Source organism: Vulpes lagopus, chromosome 5 (assembly GCF_018345385.1).
Source record: "Vulpes lagopus strain Blue_001 chromosome 5, ASM1834538v1, whole genome shotgun sequence".
NCBI classification, from domain to species: domain Eukaryota; kingdom Metazoa; phylum Chordata; class Mammalia; order Carnivora; family Canidae; genus Vulpes; species Vulpes lagopus.
Genome location: NC_054828.1, coordinates 85,454,181 through 85,482,154, shown reverse-complemented (window position 1 = coordinate 85,482,154; position 27,974 = coordinate 85,454,181). Strand labels below are relative to the sequence as shown.

The 27,974-nt window shown below is 45.3% G+C and overlaps 1 protein-coding gene across 8 annotated transcripts; it reads right to left on the bottom strand.

Annotated features, from left to right (window-relative positions):
- Positions 1 to 537: 537 nt before the first annotated feature.
- SEMA4F (ssemaphorin 4F) lies at positions 538 to 27,357 on the bottom strand. 8 transcript variants are annotated; one of them, XM_041757167.1, is made up of 14 exons: positions 27,084 to 27,357; positions 24,725 to 24,876; positions 24,010 to 24,069; positions 23,680 to 23,778; positions 18,888 to 18,981; positions 9,364 to 9,483; positions 9,114 to 9,265; positions 8,281 to 8,459; positions 7,917 to 8,064; positions 7,570 to 7,792; positions 7,330 to 7,439; positions 7,060 to 7,220; positions 3,132 to 3,190; positions 538 to 2,885 (listed from the first exon to the last, which is right to left on the bottom strand). In XM_041757167.1, exons 1-14 carry the CDS (start codon positions 27,226 to 27,228, stop codon positions 2,275 to 2,277), a joined length of 2,313 nt encoding a protein of 770 aa, XP_041613101.1. In that variant the 5' UTR covers positions 27,229 to 27,357; the 3' UTR covers positions 538 to 2,274. The 8 variants fall into 8 exon arrangements, with proteins under 8 accessions (XP_041613101.1, XP_041613102.1, XP_041613103.1 ...); XM_041757168.1 differs by lacking the exon at positions 23,680 to 23,778; XM_041757169.1 differs by lacking the exon at positions 24,725 to 24,876 and having other exon boundaries at positions 27,084 to 27,217.
- Positions 27,358 to 27,974: the final 617 nt, after the last annotated feature.

The following is a 27,974-nucleotide window of genomic DNA, read 5'->3' as shown; positions in this document are numbered from 1 at the left end:
TACTATCACTCATTCTTGGGGCTTGAACATTACACTAACTAATGGGTGGATCTGTTATCTTTGTGCCTATCTCCCTCTTCGTTTTTTTCCTACATATCTAATCTCATTTTCCTCCAACCAGAGCCACTGTCCAAGGACCAAATGCTGCAAAGCCACTGTGATCTGGTCCCTCTCCTCCTCAAAGAGACCCCAGGCCCTTCTGACATCTCCTTACCTCTCTTCCTCCCCCCAAATGGAACCCATAACCTCAAGAGAATAAAGTGAGGATAAACACAAGCACACAAAGACTTCCTCCTAGAACTAGTAGGATCACTAAGCTCAGGAACACTTGAGGATTGTAAAAACCACAGGTCCTGCCTCCCAAAACTGGATACTGGCAGCCAAGATCTGGCCAGAGATGACACAGGACAGGATCTCTGTGTGAGGCAATGATCCTCCTCCCACAGAACGGGGCTTACACTGATTGCATGTGTCATGGTTACCATCTGGCTAAGCTATAGGATGATGGCCTCCTAGAATTTTTACAATAACAACATCTACTGGTATAGATAGTGCTTTATTGTTTACATGTTTCCCCATTTCATCCTTGCAGCAACCCTGAGGTAGGTATTATTATCCCCCACTTTATAGATGAGTAAACCGATGTTCCTCCATTAGATTACTTGCTAAAAATCATAACACTCATTAATGGCAAAACCACTGATCATCCTAAACCCAAGGGGACTCTTTTGAATAGTTCACAGGTTGCTGCCAAGGAAAGTAGAGCTGAAAACTTCAACTGGGAAGGGCTGGATCATTCACTGGAGCTCAAGGGGGTCCCCCAGCAGGGATGAATGAGGCACATACTCGGGCCAAGACCAGAACAGAGCAGAAGCCTAGAGCATCTGGGAGCTGTAAAGCAGGAAGAGGTCTCTATGTTTGGTAGAAGTCGACAATATCTTCAGATACACGCCGAGTCCAGCTTCCAGAGACCGGAGAAACAAGGGGACTTCCGGCGGCTGCAAGTCCAGGAGCTGACCCCAGGGAAGGGACAGCGGGGTGGGAAGAACTGCCACTGAGTGACTCCCCCTCAGCTTAGCCACTGTGGTGACCTGCAGGCAGGGTCCTTCTACTTTGTTAAGGCCTTGAGAATCTGATGAAAGCCATACCCACCCACCCCCACATCCCATAAAAATAGATTCACGTGTACAGACAATATTTTGCATACGATTTCAGGGAGTCCATGGACCCCAGCTGGAGAACTTCTGATTTAGGGCAAGGGTGTCAACCTGAGTAAAGTCACTGATACAAACCTATTTTTATGCAATTTCTATTTCCTAGGACCGTTCCCTTTTTGTTGTCCCTTAATACTTAAGAATGTTACAAAGTTTTTTTAATGGGAGCCAAAGAAGGGAGTCCAGCCTTTAACTCCAGTCAGAGAAAGGAACAGCTGTGTGTGGCAGTGGTGGCAGCCAGGAGACAAAAACAAAGAGAAAGATGGGATCACATGTATCGCTGTCCTTGCCACCCAAAAGGTCACTTTGAGAGTTTTTCCTCTACTCAAGAGAAGGGTTGTGGGAGGTGATAGGGATGGGGTGGTGGTTTGTTTCCTTTTAGAAAGGAAAGGCATTTTTTCACTGGCTACAGGGTCTGAAGTTCTGCAGGCAAGGCCTCCATTCCAAACTTCTCGCACCTGGTCCCACCTTGAGTACACCTGAGCAATGCCCCAGTGGTTCATGCACGTGGCCAGGCCTCCTATGAACACCTGTGTATTTACACACACTTTCATGGAAGAAGGAAAACTGGGGTCGGGGACATCTCAGGGCAGAGATTTCATGTTGCAACATGGGGATCATGCACTCCCCACAGAGAATCAGGTAAACTAAGAGAATGAACGAAAGGACTTAATGCACACTAGCCCCCCACCACCTTTAGTGCTCTTCCTTCCAGCCAGGCCCCACCAGAAGGCAAAGTCAGAGCTATGTCCTATTCCCCAACCCCAAACTAATGGGCCCAAGATAGGGGGCCAAGGCTGAATGGGTCACACCGGTTCAGAGGGCAGAGGTGGGGAAAGTCCTGATTCACTGCAGCTAGCAGCTCTGATCTCTCATGGGAATCAGGCAATCAAGCACAGGCTTGGCCCTGAACCCAGCCAGGTCCAGAGAGGGCAGACTGAAGTGTAAGTGATTATGCAAAGACCAAAGAGAGCTCAGAGACCATGACCATCTTCCAGGCCCAGTACCCCCAGCACCTCAATGGTCATTCCCCTCCAGTGGTTACTAGCAGTCATTTGCTCTAGATGGATGTTTCATCACATGTGGCTAGAGGAGCCCCAGTAAGCCTAATGTGGGCTGGGCTAGGGCAAGGATCAAGTAGGAAGGGTGGAGGGAAGCCCCCAAAGCCACTGCCCCTCTTGGCCAGGGCCAGGGGCAGCCGCTCATCTTCAGGAGAAGGAGAGGGAGGGTCCTGGCTATAGCTCGTGGTCCCAGATGGTGGGGCCCCAAGGTCCAAGCCCACCTTGTCTCTAGCCAGAAGTTCTCTCTGTCGCCGTCTCTGCTGACGCCGACCAATCAGAAGGAGAGTCAGGGATGCTGCAAGAACCCCCAGGACAAAGCCAGCGAGTCCAGCCCCGACTGTGTGGGCCTGACTTGCGGGGCCCCGCCGGCTGCCCCACACCAAGCTGTAAGCAGCCACCACACGGGCTGCCCCACCCTCCTGACATTCGCAGGCATAAGCACCCATGGCTCCTGGGGTCACCACCACCTCTAGCCCATCCCGCCGTGGGGTAAGTGCAGTCACTCCACCGGGCTGGTGCCAGACACAGGATGCCCATGCTGAACTTGGGGAACATGGTAAGACCACATGTGCAGCTGTAGCCACAGGAACTTCAAACACTACTGGGTGTTCTGCAGAAAGAGAGCAGAGGCATGAAAAGTGGTAATGCTACCAGCTGGAATATAATGCAGTGAAATATGGCATGGTACCAGATACAAGAAGAGGCTATGGGGACAAAGAAAAAAGGGGATTCCCAAAGACAGTAAGACCATGGGTCACCCGCTGCCATATCTTCCAATTTTTAAAGTAGGTACAAAATGGACAACATTCTAGCCCCTTTCACCCACTTCACCCACATTCCCCTAAACCATACAGACCTCCAGGCTCTCTGGGACACAAAGAAGAGACATCTGCTGATTCTATGTCTTGGACCAGCCTGTAGAGAAGAAAACACGTGGTAAATCCAGTGTCAACAGCCCCTTCTGCCTTCTTCAGTAGCAATGAACACTCAGTACTGTAGTGTAATTACATCTCCCACTGTCTCATAAATCATTCCTGAAACTATCAATCAACATTCTCTTTACCAATAAAATTTCCCCCAATATCCCTTTTACTCCTCATGACACTTGCCATGTCAAATTCTACACATATTTACAGCAAACTACAGAGAATTAAATTTGCAGTAGGTCTGCTGGAAAGGTGGTTGGGGCGTGCTTTTTAAAAAATGTATACAGGGATGCCTTGATGGCTCAGTCTGCCTTCAGCTCAGGGCATGATCATGGGGTCCTGGGATGGAGTCCTGAGTTGGGCTCCCTGCAGGAAGCCTGCTTCTCCCTCTCCCTCTGCCTATGTGTCTGCCTCTCTCTGTGTGTCTCTCATGAATAAATAAATAAATAAAAACTTTTTAAAAATAAAAAAATAAAATTTAAAAATAAAATTTAAAAATGCATACACATGTTCCAAGAAATGCATCTGGGTATCCACAACCACAAGATTTATCTTGGGGGGCGGGGGGTGGGGAGGACACAAAAACTACAGTTAACCTTTTTTGCTATTAAGAGGAAAAACTTCTTTTCTATAAAAGTTTATCAAAATTCTGTGAGGGTCAGGAGAGGACTTTTTGTTTCATAAAAGCTGCTCATCTCTATGTAGGAACTTTCTCCAACAACAGTCAATGCCTATTAGCCTCTAACGGATGTTTCAAACACCACAATCCTGGTACTTCCAAGGATGTGAATGAACTATGTCTGACACAGGGACAGCAGGATGGAACCACTCACTCTGAACTCCCAGAGGGAGACCTCTACCGAGCTATCGATGGAAACCAAGTTCTATCTGAACACACAAAAGCCTCAATCAAAGACAGACTCCATTTGAGTGTGAACTCCTTCAGCATGAATTAAGGCTCCTAAAATGAGTTCCAAGATTGGTATGAATACATTACAGTCTTCTGGGTAAAACCAAGGTCGCTTAGTCTAGCTGAGAGTGAAGAACTTAGGAAGGCCATATGTGCAGACATAGCCACAGAAACTCCATAGTCAGTCTTTCTCACTTGTATGAGTCGAGATGTGGAGGAGAGAGTACAGAGAAGTAACAACTTGGTGGGGTACATGGGTGGCTCAATCAGTTGGGTGTCTGACTCTTAATATTGGCTCCAGGCATGATCTCAGGGTCTTGGGATCCAGCCTCACCTCGCCTCAGGCTCTACACTCAGTGGGGAGTCTGCTTCTCTCCTTTTTCCTCTCCCTTTGCCCCTCCCCCTGCTTGCATGGGAGCACTCTTGCTCTCTCTCCCTCAAATTAATTAATTAATTTTAAAAAATACTAACTTGGTAATTTCTTGTATTACCAGGAAATATACTAGCATATACATATAACCCACACCCCGACATATATACATATATATATCTTAAGGGGATCCTGAGGTTCAAGTACACAGTATACAATGAAATCCTTATTTTAATGGATATCAAAACAATAAAGCACTTGCTTCGTCCTAGACATCTAAAAGTTATACTTGTCTTGGACATCTAAAAGTTATACCCAAGAGAAACTACTAGATCTTAATGAAAAGCTGATTCCCAAAACAAGTACTTTTACTTCTAAAATATTATGGTAGCCTTATGGTTCAGTAATATATACAAATATACAGTGAATTAACAGGGCTCAACATAGGAAATCTCGAAGTCAGTTTGAAAAAAGTACTTTCCAAGCCATCAATTTAAAATGGTTCATTAAGGAATCTCACATAAAACTTAAAAGACTTAAAAAACACATCAATCAACTTCAATTGATGGACATTATTTGGAGCCTAACTTAAGCAACCACCTTATAGTATACTTAATTGAGAAAACTGGAACACTGACTGGATGGTTCAGGACATTAAGTTTATGGTAAGATGATGATACTATGGTTTTGTTTTATTTTTAATTCCTTCTGTGTTAAAAATATATACTGCCAGATTTATAGATAAAGTGATGTTTGAGATTTACTATAAAATAATTGGGAGTGAGAGAGGGTATTGGTGAAGCAAGATTGGCCAGGAGTTGATAGCTGGTGAAGGTGAGCAACAGATGACAGGAATTCATTGTATTATTCTACTTTTGAATGTTTGAAATTCCTTATAATAAACTGTTTTTTAAGAGAGTCCTTATCTGGGGGTGGGGTGGAGGGCATCTGGGTGGCTCAGTCAGTTAAGTGTCTGCCTTTGGCTCAGTCTTGATCTCAGGGTCCTGGGATCGAGTCCTGTGGCAGGCTCTATGCTCTGTGGGGAGTCTGCTTGTCCTTCTGCCACTCCCTCCTCTCATGCTCCCCCTCTTAAATAAAAAATAAAATCTTTTTAAAAACTTAAGAAGAAAAAAAGTCCTTACCTGATAGATATACATATCGAAATATTTCAGATGAGTATTATGTCAAGAATTTGCTTCAATGTGACATACAATTTTAAGCTAGCTGCTGAGGGGAAGAGAAATGGCAAGATCCCCCAATGGTCAAAAGGAGACCAATTAAGACATTGCCAGAGTAATCCAGGCAAGAAGTGACGATGGCGTGGACTAGGGTGACAGTGGCAGGGATGGGAAGAAGTGGCTATAGACTGAGCATAGGACAAATGGACCTAGAGTCCATACACATTGCAATATAGCACGGGCAATTCTCGCTTGGATGGAGAGCCCATTTTTGTTTTTTTGTTGTTCTGTTTAAATTCAATTTGCCAACATATAGTATAATCCAAAGCTCATCTCATCATGTGAGGGCCCTTTTTTTGTGATGAGAAAAACCATAGGAAGAGCACATGAAGGAAAGAAGAAATGACAGTGCATGCTAAGACTGGTTAGAGCAGCTGGAGCTGCTTGTGAAGACTCCCAAGGGAATGTCAGGTGGGCGGTGAAATACAGAAGTCCACAGCTCAACTAAAGACACATGGGTGGTGGTGACTGGCACTCAGCTGGTTCATTGAAGTAATGGGAACAAGATCTAGACAGTGCGTGGAAGTGTTAAGAGAGGGACTGAACCCTGAGGACTATTCCACATTTAGAAGCAGGATGGGAAATGAATCGTAAAGGAGACAGACCGTGGGGGAGGCTGGAAATCCAGGAGGACGCAGAGTCACAGACAGCAAGAGGCTAGAGTACTGCAAAGAAGCTAAGAGGAAGCAGTCAACTGTGCAAATGCTTCTAAGAGCTCTTATAAAATAAAAACTGAGAAGTGTATAGCAAGCTAATGGTGAGACATGCGGTCAGAGCAGGTCCCACAGAGAGGCAAAGAGCATCAGTGAGGCAGCATCACATGGACAGACACACAAGTCAGTATGAACTGACAGATGGACACCCAAGTGACACAAGCAGAATACACACAAACACACACAGAGGCAGGGCATTGTTAACAGATGAGAAACATTTTTTTTAAGTAGCTCCACACAGGGCCGCCTGGGTGGCTCTAAGCATCCGACTCTTGATTTGGGCTCAGGTCAGGATCTCAGGGTGGTGAGATGGAGCCCTGCATCAGCTCTGCGCTGAGTGTGGAGCCTGCTTGAGATTCTCTCTCTCCCTCTGCCCTTTCCTCCCACCCCACCTCCCACTCACATGCATGCTCTTTCAAAAAATAAGATAAGATAAAAAATATAAAATAAAAATAAAGTAGGCTCCATGTCCAACATGGGGCTTGAACTCATGACCCTGAGATCAAGGGCTTCCTGCTCTATTGAATGGGCCAGCCAGGGACCTCAACAGATGACATACAGACACAAACATGTGGATGGGTCAATGCCCTGGAACAGAAGGTAAGAGACCAATGCAGCAACACTTACCTGCCATGTTCCCCAGCATGGGCCACACATGCATCCAGCTGGAAGCTCCAGGCACAGACAGGGTCTTGGGCCAGAATGCACTCTGAGCAGCTCTGGAGACGGCCACAGTTGGTTGTGTTCACTTGTGTCACCTCCGTACGGGAGCCCACCAGGAGCCAGTTCTATAGAAAGAGTGAGGAAGAATGTGCTGCATCTCCCAGATCTCAGGGTAACAAACTGGCTCTGGACTCAGATGTACCCCCACCAGACTCCCCCAAATCTATAACTCACTTGATACAATTTCATACTCTCAACTGGCTGTGGCTCTGGAAATAAGGCCAGATCCTCCAGGACGCTGAGCTGGGCTCCAATGCGCACTGCTCGGTGGAGGTGTCCATCCTCTAGGAAGCAGACAAGTGGCAAGACATAACAATTTGTGCCTGGGACTTTGACACCTGTATATATGGGAGCCTCTCTGTGACAGGAGCATGCGTACACTGAATGGGCAACTTGCTTGACCATTAAACATACCTGTCCCCAGGTACAGCACATCATACTCTTTCCCTGAGAGGCTGGTCACCCTGTGGGCCACAACTCTGAGATAGGCTGTATCCGTAGTGACGAGCAGGGGATGGTCATCGGTTGGAAACACTGGCCTGTCCATGAGGGGGTGGTCCCGGATAAAGGTGAGCACACGATCGGGCAGGGAGAGCGATGAGCCAAACTGCTGGAGCTTCATGTTGTTGGTGATGCACTAGAGGAAGCACAGGATGGGTGACAGTTTCCCAGGGGCCAGCAAGTGTCCGTGATGCTTAGCTGGGCCCTTTCATTCATGCAGCAATTCAGGTGTGAAGTGAAGAGGTCCCTCACTCCCTCACCTCTCCAGGTCTGGGCTGGGGTACATCATTATCCATGACAGGCAGTCCCCTGTTGCAGTCATGTTTCAGCTCTCTGAAGGGACCATTCAGCACGGTCCGAATGTCTTGTGGTCGGAAGGCACAGACAGCAGAGATAGCTGCTCCCTCCCTGTAAGAGTCACAGGTTGGAGCCAGGTACTTGGGAGGGAACTATGGAGAAGCAACTCATCCCCATCAGATGAAATGACCCATGAGAAATACAAAGGGAGCCACACTGCCTGCTCCAGGAAGAGCCCACACCTTCTGGAGCAGACAGCACAGACACTGCATCCGTCCCCATGTATCCCCCACCCTGTAACTCCCCTCCACACCAGGGCCCCCTCACCACTGGGAGGAAAAGATGCCGTAAAAGATGGGGGTCTCCGATCTGTGCTCAGGCCGAAGAATGGCCACATCCTGCAGGATACTGGAGGCCCGGCCATGCTCAGGCCCTGGACATAGCAGGTCCGCCTTCAGAAATGTCGTCCATCTGTGCTGGAGGGTCTTCCGGCCCCCGAGGTCCCCCTGGGGTGACAAGCGCATGGGAAGTTCTCTTTAGAAGACCAACATTGTGGGAGGCATGTGGACACCAATATAGGTTTCCTCCTGTCTTCAGGGCAGACACAGACAGATGGGAAAACAGATGCACAGAAAGGCAAGGATGGAGATACAGAGCACTGCAAGGGGTAATGAGAGACGGGGCTGGATGGGGTCACAGTAACAATGATGGGGACCAAGGTCATTGAGCACTTATAAAATATTCCCCTACATGCTTCCCATAAGTCACCTCATTAGTCCTCAAAACAACCCTTCTAGCTAGAGGTCATTTAATAACCTCATCTTACAGAGGAGGTTCAAAGATGCTAAAGAATCCACCCAGAGTCACAGAGGCAGAACAGGTGGAGGCAGGGCTTGAACCAGGAACTAGCTCTCAACAGCTCTTGCGGTTAACCCCCACACTAGTCCACCTCCTGGGGACAGTGTATCTATGGGAGTATAAGGGTATCTATGGGAGTGCAAGGCCAGAGCCCTTCCCCCACACTCCCCAAGCTCCCAGAAAAGAATTCAAGGCAGAGGAAAAAAGGAGACAGAGGAGATACAAAGACAGAGGGCCAGAGAGGAAAAGACAGGACAAGGGAGCAGAAGATGACAGGCAGACAGTTGGGACAGTGGTCTCACCGCACACACACGGGCCACCCGTGGGACCTTAATGCGTTCATATGAGTCAAATGCTCGGGAGGTCTCCGTAAAGAAGAAGTAGATCTCATCATCTCCGTCTTCGTCCCCCCACTCAGCTGGGCTCAAGGCCATGGCAGCAGCAAAGGCTGGGGCTGGGGAGACCAGTGGCCTCAGATACCCCAGACACAGTCTGGGGCTACCCGGTCACGGCAGGCTCTATCCCCCAGAGCACCCCTCTCCCTCTCCCCACCGTTAAGCCAGGACGGCAAGGTCTCTGTCCGAATCCAGTCCTCTGTGCGACCCACAGCCCGGGAGATAATCGGCTCCGTCCCCAGGTAGTTTTTCACAGTGGCAGCATAGAGGACCCCCCCTGCAGGGCGACAGGGAGAAGATGGGCTGTTAGAGATGGCTGAGAGAAGCAAAAGGGGCTGCAGGCAGATCAGGGGATAAAGCAGGGGCAGGAACCCTCAGGAGCTGGGGGCCCACCACATGGCACCCAACAGGCAGGTGGCATCTCACTAACATCAACATAGACGTAGAGTGCTCCAGAATAGAAAAGGCTACCGGTGTTAAGGGAAAACTGTCGGAATATTAACATGCAGGAAGGAAGGATAAGGTCAGCCCTTGTGAAAATTAGGGGGTTTTTTGTTTTTGGTTTTGGTTTTGGTTTTGCCTGTTGGCTTGCTTGTTGTTGCTGTCATTGTTTTAGGGCCACCTCTCCCCCATCATGTGCTAATTATACTGTGACTCCCTAGGAAGGGGGTTTGCTTTGCAGCAGGCCCCAATCTTAATTCTGCTCTCCCACTCTGGTATGTGTGTGAAGGAACCTGTGTTCTTTCTGATTAGGGGGCAGGCACTGCTCTGGAAGAAGTCACAGTTTAAGGCATACCAGCATCAGTTGGGGGAAATGATCAAGACACAAGATTCCTGGGCCCAGGGCCCAGTGATTCTCACTTGGTAGAGTGAGGGGATGGCCCAAGGATGAAGTTTCAAACCAGTAGTGAGAGTTACCCTTACGTGGGTGATTCTCGGGACCTCGCTTTGAGGAACAGTAGCCTGGGGAATTAAAGAATGCTTCACAGGGATCCCTGGGTGGCGCAGCGGTTTAGCGCCTGCCTTTGACCCAGGGCGCGATCCTGGAGACCCGGGATCGAATCCCACGTCGGGCTCCCAGTGCATGGAGCCTGCTTCTCCCTCTGCCTATGTCTCTGCCTCTCTCTCTCTCTCTCTCTATCATAAATAATAATAAAATAAAATAAAAATTTAAAAAGAAAGAAAGAAAGAAAGAAAGAAAGAAAGAAAGAAAGAAAGAAAGAAAGAAAGAATGCTTCACAACAGCCAGAGGAAGCAATGAGGAGTCGGATCCTCCCTGTTAGGACAGTGCAAGGGACAGAGGTGCTCTAGGGATGGTAGGGACTGGGGAAGAGAGAATCACAGGCACTCAGAAGGGGAGAAATGTAAGACAACTAGAGCCACCCTGTGTCACAGCCAAGGGGTCAGACACGACTAGGAGAAAATTACTCAGGGAGCAGTAAAAAGGTCCTGTGCACCCTGGAGGAGTTTTGAGTGTCACAGGAACCCTGGGGAGAACAGAGTGGCATTCCTTCACCACATACTAGGTCCAAGCCACTGTGCCATGTGCTAATAAGCATATCATTGCCTCCAAGAGCTCCCACATGAGTCTGGAAGACAAAAGTATGTTCAGACACCAGGAGGCATGGATGAAGAGATGTGTAGGGGAGCACAGAGGAGAACCCAGCCACATCTAACCAGGGAACAGCATCCAAGAGGTAACATCTGAGCTAGATCTGAGGAATGAGCAATTTGCCAGATGGATGTACTTCAGGGAGGACGACAAGAAGGTGGGGAAGAGGGGAGCCGTGTTCAAGGATGTGGGGTGCTCCCCATGGCTGCAGCTCTCAGGGGGCAGCGGGGGTTGCTGGGCTAGTGAGCAGAGGTGAAGCTGGAGGTGAAGAGATGGGCACCCAGTCATGAAGGGTCTGCTCTGCCATGCCAGGGAATGTGGACTTTCTCTTACAGATAAGAGTAAAACTGCAGATTTTCTTGAGGAAGACAGTGACATCACCAGTTTTGAGTTTTCAGGAGCTAATGCTAGTTCAAAGGCTATTCACAGAATCCAGGCAAGATTGGAGGGGCTGGAACTAAGGTAGCAGCAGAGGAAATAAAAGGGAAAGGGAGAGAAAGGAAAGGGAAAGGGAAAGGGAAGGGAAAGGAAAAGAAAGGAAAGGAAGCAAGCAAGCTAGATTGGGGGGCTATTTCTGAGGCAGAATTGTTTAACAAAATTTGAAAATCAACCGAACATGAGATGTGAAAGAATGGAATGAAATAGTGTCTTTAAGGTCTCCAGTTTATAAGATCGATGACAGCAGAGGGTGATATTAGGAGCAAAGTCAGGAAATGATAGGAGAAGACCCCTAAAGGAGGTAATTGGGACTCTAGATGTGGAATGTGCTACAGCTGATGTCCCTTCAGGATATCTGGTTGGAGACCCTGGAAGGCAATCAGACAGAAGGGTCCAGGCAACAGGGCCAGTCCGGCAACCTAGGAGTCAGGGTTCAGCCATGCCATGAACATGAGAGCCAGGAAGAAAGAGGAAGTGAGAAAAGATCTCTGGGAATACCATCATTTAAGGGGAGAGGCTACTAAAGACAACTAGTTAAATCAAATCAGAGAGACTAGAGGAGCAAGAGACTGGTGTGCTGGAAGCTGGTGCTTGGGAAGCCCAGCCAGAGCCACGGGGACTCACACCCTTTGAAGGAAGCATTGAGAAGTAAGGCCACTCTGGTGGGGAGTACAACCATCCTGGGGTCACAGATGCCTGAGTAAAAGTGCACATCTCAGGTACTAGAAGAATAATCACTATTTTCATACAAAGCAAAAAAGGGTCAAAAAGCCTCTGAGGGCAACAGCAGAGGGTTAGGATGGGGAGGGGAGACTCTTCTATCATTGGAGACTGTGAAAAGAATTCAAGTGTTCTGAAACGTGGAAGGCCTGGCTTTGGACCCTAAATACTTACAAGTAGTATGATCTTGGGCAAATTAGCTCCAGGTACCTCAAACAGAATGGAGATAATGCCGCCCTCCACTCAGAGCAGTGTTAAGGGTTAAATGTGATACAAACATAGAGCCCACATAAGGCCTAGTGCATGGGTGGCACCCAGCGCATGTGAGTTCAAGCTCCTTATGAAACCTCACAGAACACAGGCTTGAGCTGTTGCCAGAGGTGGAGGAGAGATGGACCATAAAATGGCACCCTATTGCCTCCCAGAGTATTTCAGGAAGGAGAAACCCAGGTTTAGAGCATAGTCTGGCAGCACTTGGAGCAGCACATGCCAACCTCCTGTACTTCCAAGGTGGGGGGAAAAGTTGATACAGATGCCAGAGTTACAATGAAAAATCTCCCTACAAGCATCATACACAAAACACTCTAAAACCCAAACTCTGGCAGATGCTGTTTCTTGGACACCCTGAGAATGAAGAGAGATCTGTGGAGGAGACAGTTATGAATATGTAGGAGCATGATTGGGTGTATGGCGGGGGGAGGGGGGGGCAGACAACAAACAAATATTTTGCAAGGACCCAGCAGTAGATGGATGTAGAAGGTCCCAGAAGTTTCTAAGGGATCAACAGGGGCAGTCAGCAACTCTGGAGCTTAGAATTGCTTAAGAGCACAGTTATTCAGAGGGAAAGAGCAGAAGGTCGCTGGCACTGAGGGACAGGAGGAGGGGTCAAGCACTTTGGGAGGAAGTAGCAGGGTTCCAGTTTTTCCAGGAGTACCAAAGGGCTTGTAACACAGTCTCAGTCTTTCTCTCTCTCTCTCTCTCTCTCTCTCTCTCTCTCTCATACACACACACACACACACACACACACACACACAAAGACACACCCCAAGGAGAAGGAACAGCAGCCACCATGCTCATGAGGACAGGAGGACACAGGATCACCACATGTCCTAGATTCTCCAGGAGAGTCTCAATTGCAAATTGATGCTGCATTGCTCATATAATAAAATATCCCTGTATGTGAAATCATTGGCAAGGTGGATCCTATAACAGATTGATTCAGTAAACATTAAAACACACATTTGCTTTGGCAAAAGATAATGGGCAAAAGAGAGTGAGGCCCATAGTGCTGAATTCAGTGAGCAAGGTGGTGAGAAAAAAAACACCTGGTATAATATAACCCCATTTTTAAAAAATATGTATATGTCTGCAGACGTAAGACAGATTGGAAGGAGCTACTACTTTACAGTGTTAATATTTATTTCTGATTAATAGAATTACGATGATTTTTATTTCCTCCTTTCTACTTTTTTGTACTCACTGAATGTTTGTTGTAGTTACCATCTTTTTACTTTTATTATCCCCCAAATTAAGATATTTTTCATTTTGGAAATACTGGGGAGGAAAAAAAAAAAGGACTGAAAGCCACAAAAGATGAAGCATCACAACCAAAGAAGTCACAATGATGTGTGGAAGTAGATCTCTCTTTGCTCAAGTGCAAGGCCTGTGACATAGGCTTCCCAGACGTGTCAGCAACCCAACACTGACAGCCTAGGACACTGCCATGGCACTGAATATATCACTACACCCTGGGGTTTCAATTTTTCACTCTGATACCACAATGGCCACTTCTAAAGAAGATTTACAATAGGAATAATCATTCATTAGCTTAAAAGAAAAGGAATTTTAAACATGCCCTAGCCTTCCTTTCTCCACTCCCTTTTCTTCAAAGTCAGAGCTTTGCAGGATAGATAGCTCCTAGCTCAATATTCTTCATCTCCTTATCTAAGGATTAGGCCAGCTGGATACTTGGGTTTTTTATACATAACAGCCTACTATGAAGATATAATTAGGTAGTTGGAGATGTAGTTTTTATTCTACCCTTCCCTCTGTTGGTCACATAGGATTACTAACTGTTGTTTCAGTGTGTGAATGCTAGTCTTGGGGCAAACACACTGAATTTAAGAGGTAGGCTTGACCCCAAAATGCTGGCAGCACCTTATCTGGAACATTTGCAGTGCTTCTTGGCAGATGCAGTAATCGCAAGATGCAATGAGATCAGAGATGATAAAACATAGTACAGATTCCCAAAGAGAAAAAGCAAATACTCCCTCCTTCTGCTCTTCTCCATAAAAGTCCTATTCATTATAGGATGTGATAAGCAGAACCAAAGGATGACCGACTGCTGTCTCCAGCTATGGTACTTGGGAGGGTAACAGTACTCAGAGGAGGGGACGTTGGTGGTGGAACAGGTTTGGGGGAGGTGAATGAAGATGAACTCAATTTGGGACATGCTTATTTTGAGATCTCTTTGGGACATCTATGTGGAGATGTCTGGAAGGCAGTTGCATATGTGGTCTGTAGCTCCAGATAATGTCTGGGAGGTATCAGGATGCAGTGGAAACAGAATCAGGGAGGCTGGTTGAAATCACAACCACATAGGATGAGAAGAGAACAGGACCTTGAGAGGGGGCCCAAGGAACCCCAATGTTGAAAGGACGAGTAGAAGACTAAGACCTTCTGGGATCCCTGGGTGGCTCAGTGGTTTAGCACCTTCCAGGGCATGATCCTGGAGTTCCAGGATCGAGTCCCACATCGGGCTCCCTGCATGGAGCCTGCTTCTCCCTCTGCCTGTGTCTCTGCCTCTCTCTCTCTGGGTCTCTCATGAATGAATAAATAAAATCTTAAAAAAAAAAAAAAGACAACTAAGACTTTCCAAAGGAGACAGACAGAATTGCCAGTGTTCTTAGGCTATTGTGAACATTACTGTCAAAATATTTGCATTTTTCCAGGTTAGAATAGTATAAAAACAGACACTGAGAAAATTTTAATTTTATCTATGTGCAACATAAATAAATGTCATATTTGAAGACAAGATTTCTGAGGCTTTTTCCTAAATAAATGCAAGTACCAATAAACACATGGAAAGCTGTTTGACCTCATTAATTGAGATGCAAGCAAAAATATATAATATTGGGCTCTGGAGGTGGTCACTGTATATTTATTAACTATATTACTTGGGACTGACAAAGGGTGTAATGAAAGAGAGCCTCTGGTCAATACTGGCAAGACTAACTGGAGGGCAATTTGGCCAGATCCACCAAGTACCATAAAAACCTTTACACCCTTTGGCCCAGCGATTCTACTGTCTGGATTGACTCATACGCAATTAATTAGATTTGTGTAAAGGATTTGCATAAACATTTATGTGAAAGGATTTCCTCTGTGGCAGTATTTATGAAAGCAATAATTTATTTTACATTTTGAATGTATAATTATATGGAAATAGGACTGTGCTATATTCAAGTGATGGAAGAGTATGCAATCACTAAAAATCATGTTTTGAATAATTAATTCTGAGAAAATTTCAGTATATAATATTAAGTGAAATATTCATGATAATTCCAATATGCATGATAATATCACACAGACACAGTAGAAGACAAGACTCAAAAATAAAAACACTGGCTACCTGGTGATTACTGAATTACAATAAGCTTTTCACTTCCTTCATTATATATTTCTATATTTTCTCAATTATCCACAATGCACACTAATTTTTATAATTTAAAACTAGAAATGCTCCTGCTATTACATTCTAATATTATTTTCATTACTAAAAGTTCTTCTTTTTATTTCAACATACCTCTATTATCCTTACGGACATTTTTACAGATCCTAACTGGGAATTTAGGTCCTAGTTCTTACATAATGTTGTCACTCTTTTGTATGCCGCTATTTTCAAAACAAAGGGGCAGCAGAGTAATCAACATTGAAAACACCAGTGAAACAAAACAAAACAAAAAAAGAAAGAAAGAAAGAAGAAAACACCAGTGAATACTGGCACTTATGTCAAGTGTAAAGAAATTTAAATTATAGCCCTATAAAGTACGAACTTTAGAGGAAAACGTGTAATATTGGTATTGACTATGATTTGGATCAAAGAAACATGGAGAAGCTAGCCATTCTAATCTGTTAGAAAGTGACTTATCATTTCCATCAATTATCAGCTGAAAGGCAACTTGAATTTTATTATCCGAAAAAAAAAAAACTTGAAACCCTTTTTTCCTTTTTGAAAATGTTCTTTGTCATACGATGATCTTATTTATGAAATTTGTGTTCTTAAACCACATGCTAATGTGAATTCACTTGCTGACTGGACCACAGAGAGATTACATCAGAAGGTTGAATGTAAAGATTACTGCTTGAAACAAAGAAAGTGTGTTAATCGATTACCTTAGACTGATATAATTGAGAAGTCATTTTGTTGATAAAAAGTTATAGAGAATCAAGAGACAACTGCTAAAACTGATAAATCTTTCTTAATGACCCAACAACTGGCTCAGAGTTTTGCCAAAGACCTTTGATAAAAAGCCAAGAAAACTATTGACTAAACTGTTTTATGCAAACATGTAGGACTATAAACAAGGTCTTGTCCATTTCAATTGCTGATGGATGATAAAAAGACAAATTATGTATTTACTAGATTTAGACTTATGTTCATTTTCAAAAATTTTGTCATTTTATTACTTTTCAGAAAAGGGGTGTCATTCACTCTCTGACTAAGAATGATTTAATTTGTATAGCTAGCTTTTAAGACGTTTCCTATAAAGCCATGCATAAGAAAAAAAAAATTTCACTGTTAGAGCTTGTGTCCCAAATTCTGTTTTTCATAAAATGTAGTCCAAAAGAATGGGTAAAAATTAATTTTATGATAAAGCTCACAACAAATGTCAGTAAAGAAAGGGAAAGCAATACAATGAATGCTACTAAGTCAACTGATTAGTTAATTAGGGAAAATTAATTTAGATCTCCATCTCATGCCATGCATCAAAGTAAGTTCCAAACAGATCAAAGAGTTAAACATTTGGGGGGAAATTTTATAAGAAAAAATTTTATCTGCTTTATAACTAAAAAGGATTTAGTTTAAAAACAAATGTAACCACAGATATAGATTGAAACACATTGCCTACCTGATAATTGGCCCAAGAATATGAGATTTACCAAAAAAGAAATAAAAATAAGTACTAAAAATATGGAGAATGTTTAATTCCACTAATATTCACAGAAATGCAAATTAGGGGTGCCTGGGTGGCTCGGTTGGTTAAGTGTCTGCCTTTGGCTCAGGTCATGATCCCAGGGTCCTGGGCTCCCTGCTCAGCAGGAAGTCTGCTTCTCCCTCTTCCTCTGCTCTTGCCCCCAGCTTGTTCTTTCTCTCTCTCTTGCTCTTGCTCTTAAATAAATAAATAAGATCTTTAAAAAAAAATACAAATAGAAATACAAATTAAAACAAGGTGCCATTTTTAGCCTCAAGTTAGCAAAGATCTTTCAAAGTGACAATATCATTCTAGTAAAATTTATTTGAGAAGAAAACAAAACACTCTCATTCCAGCTGATTTAGAGTGTAAACTGGAACACTCTTTCTAAAAACTCAATTAGCGACAAATAATGAGCCATAAAATGTTCACACCCTTTGAAATAGTAATCTATTTCCAGGAATCTTGACACAAGCTAAAGTGAGAATAAAAATTAATGCACAAAAACATTCATTACAGTGTGATGGGGACTACCAAAAACTTTGAGGTAAATTAAATTTGGAAATCAAATAAACTTATATCAGTGATTTGGGATTGCTTAATTAAATTATAGTATGCTCACAGGATGCGTAGCAACAGGTTGTTAAAATTTTTCTTCACAAAAAAATTTTAAATCATACAGAAAATGCCTATGATACAAAGTTACATGACAAAATTCAAAACTAAATCCATGTGGCATGACATTTAAAAGTTTTACAATCTATGCACACATAAAATTTCTATTCACCTGTTTTTTGTATACTATTGTGAGAAAATGGCTGGATTCTCACTGAATTTGAAGGGTGTGCATGAGGTGGTCTGACCTAGAATTTAGGCTACATAGCATACAAACAATTCACTTTGTGGCCACTGAAGAATTATATAGTCATTCTCCAAAAAAAGATGTAGGCATCAACAGTGACTGAACCCCTGCACACTTGAACTGTATACAGCTTGGTCAAAGGAAGTAACAGCAGGAATTTATTTAAGTCATTACTGATGATGGATTCCTCTGAGTAACAAAGAGCTGCCCAGCAAAATTTATATGTCTGAATATAAACGCAAATGCACACACACATATAATTAAAAAGCTAGAAAGAAATATCCTGCAATATTGGCAGTTGTTGTCTGATACTCTAGAGCTGTGCAAAGATGGCAGACATCAGACACTAAAATTCCTCCCTTCAGTCAAACTAGTCACATTATTCAAAGGCTCAAGAGCCACGTGTAACTAGCAGCTATTGTTTTAGACAGCACAGACATAGCACATTTCTACTGTCCTGCAAAGTACTTTGGACAATGCTATTCTACAAGGCTTCTTAGGTTCTTCTTTATACTTCTCCCAGATCTATTACAATATGCACTGTAGTAGATTCCTCTTATAAACAAGGGTCGGCGGGGGGGGGGAGCACCATGAGAAAAGAAAATGAGGTTAACAGAGCAAACACTCACACTCACAGTGCAGAGGATACGTACTCGAGAGAAAACCCAGGGGCAGAATCTGGGAAAAAGCAAGAGGACACAGGCACAGTGGGGAGAAAAGAAAAGGCTAGAAAGAGACATGGGAATGATAGACATTGCAAGGAAAGGAAAGAAAGGACACAGAAATTCTAACAGCAGTGGGGGGGAGGAGGCAATTACAGCAAGGAGCCACAGGGCTGGGCTCTCCCCACTCACCAGCCATTACAGCTGCTGACCGCTGAGCTGGCTCAAAAGGACATTTCCCCCGGCCATTCTCAAGTCTTTCAACCTGCTGGAAACTGGACACATCCTATAGACCAGAAGGGGGCAATTGGTTTAGGGTCACAGAAAGGCTCATGGTGAGAATTACAAAGATGGTCAGATGAAGGAAAAGCCCAATTTCCATTCATCTCCCACTCACCCGCTACCAACCTGAGCTCCCAGTCTGCTATTCCTGATTCCCCCACCCATTCCAGCATTTCCCCTCTCTGCCATCCCCCTTTACATCAGTTTATTCCTCCATTCCCCTGGTACCAATACCCACATGCCCTGGTGACAAAACACCACAGATGGCCCTAGAAGACACTAAAAGGCCGAGAGGCAGATCCTTCCTCTGAAATGCTAGGGTTTGCAACTGACTGGGGACCATGTGACAGGACAAGGACAATGAAGGGAAGAAAGCAGGTCTGCTGAGGACTAGAGCTCTTAGGAAGGACAAAGAAGAGTGCAGGACGATATGAGACCATCTCAAGTCCCGGGGCTGAGAGAGAAGGGCCATCCTCCCCCTACTCCTACCCCAAGGACAAAAGACAGGACCAGAGTCAAGGATACATAGAAAGGAAGAAGGGAATCTGCAAAGTCAATGAAGACCTGAAACTCAAGACAGAATTCACTGATTTGGCAAGTAACTGCCTTCTTCATTCAGGGACTATAGCAGACCCAATCTGGACACGAGGCAAGAGATGTAGGAGTTCACCAGGGCCAGCCTGGAGTTATCTTACCTGAGCATCCATCATGAAGACAGCCTTCAAGATAACATCTAAAAACGAAAACCAGGGATGACTTCAACCAGAAACTGGCAGGGAAGTTAAGTCTGGCTGGTCAGGAATCAAAGTTATGGCTTAGAAGAGCCAGACACAATACCTCTAGTTCACTAGGGAAGGTATGTAGTGTTGCTGGAGCCTGATTACATCAATGGTAGTTGGAATAGCAACATAGATCTATATCCCCTGAGTATAAAAATACTGCAGGCCCATTCTGATGGCTCATCTATTGGCTATAGTTAGTAAATAAGGTTTTGTTTTTACCAAAAGAGCCTTGAATAAGTCCCATTAAAATTAGATGTGATCTGAGGTTCCCAAAAGGGGAACACTGGGTCAAGACAGTCTTCTGGAATGAAAGGCCCCACAAAGGCACAAGCATCTCATCTGTGGCAGTGGGAGCAGTCTAGCTTGAGAAAAGAGATAGATGACAGCTCAGCAAGAGGGTACCAAGATGTCTGGGCACTGTGGACAAAGGTTAATAATACATGCTACGGTGGCTCTTCTTATCTCTCATCTCAACTACAGCAGTAACTGCCTTCTCTCCATACTGCCTAGCCTTGCTCCTAGCTTACTCTCATATCCACCGCAGATTAATATTCCTACAATATCAGTCACTGCCTTGATAAATTTTTAAGAGAATGACAAAATGACTCACCATTGCCTAGAATATAAACCCATTAGCCCAAATTACTTCCTAATACTGCTCAAAATGAATACTTTCCTCTGACCAAACCCAGATGGCCTATTATTTCCAAAAAACAAATCACGCTTTCCCATCCCTGTGCCTAAGACTACTCCCTTACATTTCAGCTAGGACTCTTTTCTCAGTGCTCATCCTCCTAACCTTTATGCAGCATCTGATATTTTTTACTTACTCCCTCCTTCAAATATCCTGTCTTGATTCTCTTAGAAGTCTACCCTCCTCCCCCTAACAGTTGCTTCTTATCTCCTTTGGTTGCTTCTATTTTCCTTTCTAGCCCCTAACTGTGTATGGATCAATCCTTAGTCCTTGTCACATATACTTATATGACCTCACTCATTCTTATACTTCCAGCTAGACTTTCTATGCAAATTATTCCCCAAATTCTCTGAAAGTCTGATGCCTTCCAATCTCTGGTCCATGTCTGCACTTGGCTGCTGGGCTTCCTCACAGAGATGGCCTATCAGCCCCTTAAAACTCAGTATGTCAAAATGAGTCCTCATCTAGTTTCCTCAAATGGCACCATTGTATTATTTAAGTTTATAATATTTAAGCAAGTTAAGCATTAACTAGACAGGTTATGATTACTGTCTTGTCAAAGTAACATTTAATTAGGGTCTGAAGGGGGGCAAGGCCACTCCACTACAGCCTCATCTGAATGTTGAGAGTCTTCATTGTATCATCAGTTGTAGCAAAGGCAAGTCCCTCCAGCTGAAAGACAGAGTTAGGCAGGAAGGCTCTCACTGAGTTGTAGGGGTGGAATCTCCACATCCTTTGGCTTTGGCCAAATAGGGTACAAGACAGATAAAGGACCACCTGGGGAAGGTCCTTTATCTGTCTTGTACTCTTCTTGGCCAAAGAGGGGGGAAAAAAAAAGTAAAGTAAAGATAGTTCCTGTTACATGAAACAGGACAAATGTCACAGGACATTGAAACCACATAAGGTCTTTCTGTGCTGCATGCTGGACTAGAGGGACAGGGTAGTGGAGCAGAATCAGATGTAGCTAGATTTAAATCTTGGCTCTGCCTCTGCCAGCTATCTAATATTAGACATGGTACCTAACTTTTTGGAGCTTCTATTTCCTTGCTTATAAAATGGATATAAATAATACTTAATATCACAGTATGGTGCTTAGAACTAAATTCAATCTTGAATGTCAAGTATTTAGTACCACACCTGGGACAGAGTATAATACATACCTTCAACTGGGAAGTCTTGTCATTGCTATTGTTAAGTCTAGCATTTTTCTCTGTTAATTGCTAGAATTCCCTCAACAAAGCAAACTAAAAAATTCTCCTCCAATGTACAATGAGCTATCACTGAATGGTAGCACTCCACATTGTCAGAGCTGGTAGGTCCAGTGCTTGAATTTTGTTTTGTAAAAACCTCCATTTCTCTGAGCAATCAACTCTGAGTGAGTTGTTGTGTCTGGATCAGCTAGTCAAAGCTCTTACATAATAGTTATACATGGTCTCAAAGTCAGCAGTCTGAGACATGAGAGGTTTGACACTAAAGCTAAAGCAAGAACTTGCTTAAGCATACAGGAGTTGCCAGGCAGCAGGATAAAACAGTAAAGGTACAAGAGAGCATTCAGGAAATCTAGAGGGGAGTCTTAATATAATGGCTTGAAGAGTTAACACAGCTGATTTTGGGGTAAGGGGGCTGTGCCCTATAGTCTCCTACAAACAAGCCTTGACCAAAGGACAGTTCTTTGCACAGAAGTAGACCCCTGGCTTCATTCTGGTTGCTGATTTCTCTCAGAAGTGGATGACCATCCAAGTCACACCAATCCTGACAGGATATACAGAATATTTTATGCCTAGATATTTAGAATCTAGCAGCCATTAGGGTCCCCTTAGAGAGCCAAGGAAGAATAGAAGGCCCTAGGAGACTAACTTGAAGTGATCATGTTGTCTACAAGCCATGGCACTGGCACTCACACCCATGGGTTCCCCATGGAACCATTTTCCCTGTAGGAAAAAGACCTACAGGGCAATGGCAGTTCCACCACTACTTTCCAAGCTTTGTGAGAACTGTAAGGAAACTATACCCTCAACATCACTTGATAGGATAAAGAGATTTTCAATACCACCCCAAACTGGAAACCTTCCGAAGATGAGGAAGCTATCCACACCCTGGTGGAGAGTCTTCTATCCACATTGTGAAAAGGACTCGACAAAACCCCAACCAACCCCAGGGGCGGCTGGAGGGACTGACCAGGGCAATTAAGCATATACAATTATAGCATTCAAAACCAGATATATGAGGATGGTCTTCAACAAGGAGAACTTTAGACATAGACACACTGATGAGATCCAGGTGGCAAGGACTACTACAGTTTGCAGAAGGATCAACTCAAAATCTACAGTTAAGGATCAGAGCCAGGACAGGGAGTCATTGCAGTCCCCCTATTGTTCCTTGGAGCAGAAAGGGAAGCCACTGAATATAAAGAACATGGGAGGCTTTTAACTCATCCTAGGTTCTTGTCACAAGCATGTGCTGGCAGAGGACCAAAGACTGGCTATTGGATTGCTGATGGGAAAAGCTGAGGGTTCAAAATCATTAAGACCCTCCTGAGATGCTACCAGCCCCATTAACTCTAGACACCATGATAAACCTAAACATGACTAGGAACATATATGTCCCAAGCCTGCGTGAGTGTGACAGTAAAGATGCCCAGGGCTCCAGCAGCAATGAACAGGACCTAGAAGAAAAGGTGACTGACAGAGTGCCCACTTCGAAGGCCAAATTCAGAGTATGGGGCTGGCAAGTACTATACTGGTAGGCAGTGACCTCAGAAGCCATGACAGCAGAACGTAACAGCCCACACAGAATGAAGTTGGCAGGAGAGGTGGGAGAAGCGGGTAAGAGACAGTCACACACCATGGGAAGAAGAAGCAGGCATGGATTGTGCTGATTAAGAAATGGACCTCAGCTCCCTGGACAAAACATACACAGAGCAAAGGAAACATGAGTTACTGACCTCTAAAGTCTCTCCTGGATTTATTCTCTCTTGAGCCTAGCTAGCATCCCTAATTCCCTTCACCATCCCTCTTCTCTCTTTACTCTGTATACCTCACCTTCTACAGACAACCTCCCTCCTCTCCTCCCTTTCCTACCCCCCTTCCATGGCAGACAAAGGCTCCACCCTGTGAGGACATCCCTCACCCCCAATGTTTATCATGCACAAGTGTTGCCTTAAGCATGCCTCCCATCATGGTCACTCACAGAAAACCCTTCCCATCCTCCCACCCCTGTCACTCACAATAACCCCGCACTTCGGATCAAAAGCGAAGGTGCCACAAGTGAGGAGGTGAGAGGCATTGGCAATGGCGAGAATCTGGACAAAATTGTGACATTCGTCCTGGGGATCAGAGATGATTAGAGAGAATCAGAAGCAGCAGGTACGAGGAAAGGTAGGGTAGTGTCAGGACAGTTAGATGCAGCTCTGGATCAGAGATGACAGGTGATGCCATGGTGTTAGAGTCCCTGCCTGGGCCCACTGGGATGGGAGCACTGCAGGGGACAGACACAGACTTAGAGCTGGAACTAGGTCTCAACTGATACTCAGGACAGGGACAAGATTCACACCTACCTCCTTCTTGCCTTTCTTCCTACAGTTCTGTCTGTGGGCCTCAGGCACCATCCAGTCAATCTGAGAAAGGAGGAGTTACTGTTTCCCCCAGATTCTTCCCAAATTCCTTCCAAGTCAGGGTAGGTAAAACAGTTCCACAACCTCCATCAATTTGAGAACTTCAGAGCTCCTCCCAGCCCCACCTGACCATCACCACCAGTCAGAGCACTATTTTTTGAACAGAGCACTATTTTTCGAACCAGAGGTCTCCACCCGTTAACCAGTAATGAAATAAATTGCTTTTATTTTTAGTGAAATAGAATATATCACATATAGGAGAACAGATACTGTTTCAAGAAAGGGTTCTTTCAATATATACTTCTATAGGTCAAAATGTATATTTCTAACTAAGGGGTGGTCAAAAAAGTTTAAAAGCTACTGCCCTAAAGAAATGATCTCCTCAAAAAAAAAAAAAAAAAAAAGAAATGATCTCCTCCCCAAGATGAGCCTCCCCATGGCCTCCCCAGGCACCATGACCACCCCTTCGATCACCCTTAGCAAATATAATGAAGTTAATATTCTTCATCTGTTCATCTTCACCAACATTCCCCCTCCTACCACCACCACTGGTACATATTTGGTTATTATGAACACCCCCACCACCATCAATCCCATAAAACCATGTATCTAATCCCATGCTGTGGGGTCTGGGGTCCTCCCCACTTTCATCTCTCACCCTGCGAGGTCTCTCCCCTGAGAAGGGCAGGGATAAAGCGAAGACTGTGTCCCGAGTGCCGACATAGAGTGTATGGGAAGCAGGATCCACAAGGAGGACAGAGTAATTGTACGTCTGAGGGACGCTGAACCGGGTGAGATAGGAGTCAGCCTCTGGCAGGAAGAGAGGGTTAGAGAGGAGAGTGATACCAGCCATTGCTTCATAAGGGTTGGGTCCATAAGGGCAAAGCCAAAGGGCTCAATTTCTGTTTTCTCCCAAGTGCCATTTATTTAGCAGCCATGAGGGGGAAAAACAGAGCTTTGACAGGCCAACCACCTAACCTCCACAAAGTGAGAGAACTGATGAGGCCAGAATACTTAGCACACAGGGCAGTCAAATATGCTTTTTCTGTAAAAATAGAACACTTTATTAAAATATCAGCATAAATATTAAGTCTGTAATCTCTATTCATGGCAACATGATACATAACTTCAAAATACTGTAGAAGGTACAAGTACTTTCTAAATTTCCTTTTTTTAAATCCCTACTTACTAGTAACTTCTTTTCACTGAGAAAACACTTTAGGAGACTATCTCCTATCTCTCCCACTGCTCTTGTCCTTCCCAATCCCACCCTATTTCCACCCAAAGAGGTAAAGAGTAGGCAAGAGTATGTGCTTTGTAAATGGATCAGCCCAAGTTTAAATGTGGCTCTTTCACTTACCAGCTGTATGATCTTGAATAAGTTACTTGCCCTGAGCATCACTTTCCTCATCTTGTAAACACCACCAACCAGGCTTGTTGACAGAATAAAATGAGGTAACATAGGAGGAAGCAACTGACATGGACTATGTGTTCCACAAACGGTTCCTTTCATCCCTACTTAGACTTGTGCTTCATTTGGGCCAAATCTAAACCTCATAGCATCATTCAGAACTCTATTTAAAGATTATAACAAATAAGTTATCATGTATTTACCTTCTTAGCTCACTCTGGGGCCCCTACCCCTGCACCAGCACAGCTCTACTCTACCTACTCTATCTGCTCAGCTACGGTCAAGTCAGACAGAATGGCTATGAGCCATTCATTCCTAGATGTGCTGATGTACAGAGCCCCTCCCACCCCATCCTCCCACACCCGTTCATGTCTATGCTGTGCCTGCCTATTCTCTCATGCTCATCATAAGCCCTAAACACCCAACCTCTCCTTATATCCCCAACTCTGTTTCACCTTGCTATCTGGACTTCTCTGCATTTCTGGTTATCAATCCAGCCAGGCAACCTCAGTTCTCTTTTGTGGCTATTGCTTCAGCACAAACAAACCCCAGTATCTGACCACAACTTTGTCTTCTTAATTCATAGCAACCCAATATGTCACTAGTCTGAAGTTTAGTCTCTACATTACTATTACCCACTTGTGAGGTTTTGCCAACAGGCTGTCCTCTTAGCTTCACTAGTTTTCTCTGCACAAGGCACTAACACTGTCCACTAAGAAGAAAACAAGGTCTGTGGCCATGCCCGTGACCACCTCAGCAGAGAGCCTATTAAGTGTGAATCACTCCAATAACCATTTTTAACCTTGTGGCATCCCCTGGCTTCTTCCACATCTTTTAAAAGGACCAAATCTCCTTTTTCCTTTTTTTCTCCCCCTTCGGAATACTTTAAAAATCATTTAAACAGAATTTTAAGTCAATTCACTGAACAGTTTCCCAACATCCAATGTAGGGAACGGGTAGAGAGAGCAGGGAATGCCAAGGGTTACGATGGATCATGGATCAAGAGAATGGGAGTTGCTGTCAGCTGTGAGAGGCCTGGGAAGTGTGTTAGAGACAGAAGCGCTGCCAGCAGGGCAAAAGGCTTTCAGGGAGGTATATATGAGGATAAGGAGGGACCGGATTTGAGAAGTGGGCAGATGCAAATGCTGAGATGGAGAAGGATGGATGGCTGGACTAGAATGAAAGACCAATGAGTTTGGAAGAAGAATGGGCGTCAAGCTGGCATGAGGGACACAGGTGTATGTTCGGGAAGGGGGAACTCCGAAATGGACGACCTCAGGAAGCCCCTACTCCATCATAGGCCTCAGTGGCCGCGTCTGCACGCTGAGGGGCTTGACCCTTCCGCGGCCAAGGGGCAGCTGGAGCCGCCCGGGCGTGTCTCGGGAGCCAAAGCGCGACGCGGGGGAGCGATGCGGCGGAGCCGCACCGCGTAGGGGGTCCTGCCCCGGCCCCGGCCCCGGCGGGGGCGGGGGCGGGACTCGGTGCGCTGCGCCGAGGGCCCCAGAGCGCCTGCCGGGGACCGTAAGAGGGCAGCTGGGTACCGGCACCTGCAGGCGGGGCCTGGGCGCCGCGCGAAGGGCTGAGGGCGAGGGCTCCCACGCCTTACCGGAGATAGGAAGCGAGGTCCTGGGCACCGAGCGGGGGACGCGGCCGGATGCCGGGCCGCTCAGCACCGCCAGCAGCAGCAGCGGGAAGGGCGAGGCCGGAGGCGGCTGGGAGCCCGGGAGGGGCGGTGTGGCAGAAGCCAGCATCTTTGGCTCCGCCGGGCCGCTGGGTGGGGCGCGCCCTGCCACCTCCGCTCCGGGCCGCGGCGCTGCCCGCCTCGGTCCCACTCGGATCTCCTCGGCCCGGTTCGGCCTGCGTCGGCCAGACCAGAAAGCAGCCCGGCTCCGCCCCTTCAAGAAGGGACTACTGGTCGGGCCGATTTCCTCCTCCAGCCAATCGGGGTTGGGTGGAGGCGGAGCTAAGGAGCGGATAAGCCCAACCCAGGTACGGGCGGAGCTAGACCTAGGTGTAGGTGGGAGTTCCACTTCGGAACCCGGCTGTGTGGCTCCAGGTCTTCCAATGGCGGGTTCGGTCCCCTCCAAAAGCTCGAACGGCCGTACTAAGGGAAAATATGTCATGGATACACACACCAAATTTCTCAAAAGTATTATTTTAGCAAGCATCTAACAAACTGCAAATAGATAATTGCAATGCAAAGTGATTTATGTTTGCTGTAATAACGTTAAATAAATGCTCAGATTTAGGTTTTGCCTGAGCAAAACAGGAAGTTTTCAAAGAAGTGACGTGTGAACTGAATATCCAAGGATGAGTACGCCTTCCAGAGCGAGGGGCAAAGACTACCTATGGATATATCCTTTTGGAAATCCTACAGACAAGACGAACACAGGGCCTGAAAATAACTCACAATGTTCCCCCATCCCAATCCCTACCTGCTCCTTCTTCAAGTACTTTGTACTCCAATTCATAGCCTTGCTGGTAGTCTTTGCATTCT

Coding starts and splice junctions, on each gene's coding strand:
- SEMA4F (XM_041757167.1), bottom strand. CDS start 27,228: ATGCTGGCTTCTGCCACACCGCCCCTCCCGGGCTCCCAGCCGCCTCCG. Junction 8,460..9,113: donor GGGTGGCCCGTGTGTGTGCG/GTGAGACCACTG, acceptor TTGTCACCCCAG/GGGGACCTCGGGGGCCGGAA. Junction 3,191..7,059: donor CATGCTGGGGAACATGGCAG/GTAAGTGTTGCT, acceptor TCTTCTCTACAG/GCTGGTCCAAGACATAGAAT.